The sequence below is a fragment of the Somniosus microcephalus genome, unplaced genomic scaffold (assembly GCF_052327205.1).
Source record: "Somniosus microcephalus isolate GS21.2 unplaced genomic scaffold, FLI_Smic_1.0 unresolved_chr3, whole genome shotgun sequence".
NCBI classification, from domain to species: Eukaryota; Metazoa; Chordata; class Chondrichthyes; order Squaliformes; family Somniosidae; genus Somniosus; species Somniosus microcephalus.
Genome location: NW_028225181.1, coordinates 40771823 through 40773838, shown reverse-complemented (window position 1 = coordinate 40773838; position 2016 = coordinate 40771823). Strand labels below are relative to the sequence as shown.

At 50.0% G+C, this 2016-nt stretch overlaps 1 protein-coding gene across 1 annotated transcript; it reads right to left on the bottom strand.

Moving 5' to 3' along the window:
* Positions 1-925: 925 nt before the first annotated feature.
* Positions 926-1750, bottom strand: LOC147091380 (putative G protein-coupled receptor 139). The gene has a single exon (XM_085976582.1). It carries the CDS (start codon positions 1748-1750, stop codon positions 926-928), a length of 825 nt encoding a protein of 274 aa, XP_085832708.1.
* Between the last annotated feature and the right edge of the window lie 266 nt (positions 1751-2016).

The window sequence follows — 2016 nt, the reverse complement described above, 5'->3', positions numbered from 1 at the left end:
GAGTGTTGATGGGAATCAGTATAGGGAGCTTAAATCTGTATCTATCCCGTACTGTATATTTCCTGGGAGTGTTAGCTATTAGTGTGCAGAGGGAGCTTTTCTCTATATGTAACCCTATTGCAGCTGTCTTGGGTTGGTTTATGGGACAGTGTAGAGGGACATTTCCTGGGAGTGTTAGATGGGAGTGTGCAGAGATAGCTTTTCTCTGTATCATACCCGTGCTGGACCTACTCTGAGTGTTTGATGTGACAGTGTAGAGGGAGCTTTATTCTGTATCTAACCCGTTCTGTACCTGCCTAGGATAGCATGGAGACGATGCCTAGTCTACACGTGTAGCACGGCCACAGGCAGTGAGCAGGCGGCGGGCCGACCCGGGGCCTTGTGCTGGGCTGCTCGTGTCCTGCAGGCCGGGCAGGGCCATGCCGGGCCGCTTCCCCTTGCCGCTCACTCCCATGGTAACTAGTCCTCCAGCTGCTCCTGCCCTCCGGACGCTTACTTCCCGTCGCCACACAATTGGTATCGCTTTTGGGAAGCGGAAAACTCAATGGCATCAACCGACCAGCCGTGGATAGGCCCCGACAGGCGCCATCTTTGTGCGGGGGGAGCGGTTATGGAGAGTGTCCCGCTCCTTTGCTCATTGATCGGCGCCGCCATCTTTGACTAGGGCAAGGCGTCTGCCGTCCCGTTGCGGGCGGGGGTTGCACTACTTCAGGCGGTGCCTTAGCGTCGGCCATCTTTTTCAAGGCACTGGTGCTTTCCAGAGGGGTCTGACAGATGGCCCAGCCCCTCACAGGGAGCCCAGTGCAGACACTGTGTGAGTAAGCATGTTAGTGTCCCAGGTCACTGACCCCACAGACGAGCGAGAGCGGCTCGCCACAATATCAGGCCCTAGGGATCTCTCAGGCTGCAAAATCTCCGCATCTTCTCATCTTTTAATGAATTTTACAATCAGTGTAAAGGGATATTTCCCCACATTCTTCAACTGCTCTCTGAACTTAGTCTGGGTCACGGCGTAAATCCCAGTGTTTGTGCAGCAACTCAGCAACTGGAGCATGAATCCCATTTCTTGTACATAAATAGGTAGATATAGAGATCGATACCCCAATTCCCACATCCGGTACCATATAGAATAAAACATAATCACTGCCCATAACAGGATGAAATTGCCAGAGATTACAAGCAGTAAAATGATGGATTTCCTGCGGCTCTCCATCTCTGGGTCTCTGGGACTCTCCGCACAGCCGGGACCCCGGAGTCTCCTGCGGGCTCTGCTGGCCACTAAAATGTGTCTGACGGTGACAGCATTGAGCAGCAGAATCACAACAAATGGGACCCCCGGAGATAGAATGTGATGAAGGAACTCGATTGCAACCCAGACCCGTGAATACCAAACAGCGTCTTTTACCATACAAAACCAAGGGTAGTTCATAAGCCCATAATTAGGTGCTAACATAAAATGCCAGGTGATGTTCTTTAAACAGCTGAGCACAGTCATTGTTCCCAGAACCACACCCGCTGTTTTCTCGGTGCAATATGTCGCTTTCATCTTCTGGCAACAAATGGCCACGAACCGATCAAAGGTGAAAGTGACGGTGAACCAGACAGAACAGTCTGTGGCTGCATAAAGCAGGACGCCATGGATATTACACACGGGGATGGACGCCACAAAGCTAAACTGTTCCCTATAAACAATCGGAATCTGCCTCAAAATCAGGTCGAGGATAATGACCAGTAGATCTGCCGCTGCCATGGCCACCAGGTAGCGAGTAACACATTTGGAGAGACCGCACTTTTCCCGAGACAGGATCACAATCGTTATTAAGTTAACTGTGAGGAAGGAAAACAAACAGGGTCATTATACATTAGGCTGGGAGCAAAAAATGCAGGTTATTGTAATTCGTGGTGAAACCTGCAACTCATTACCGACAATCAATGATATATTCTAATTATGTTACCTGTGGAGCTGAATACAGGGTGTATTGTAAGAATAATTGGGAATACACTGTGGAAACAATA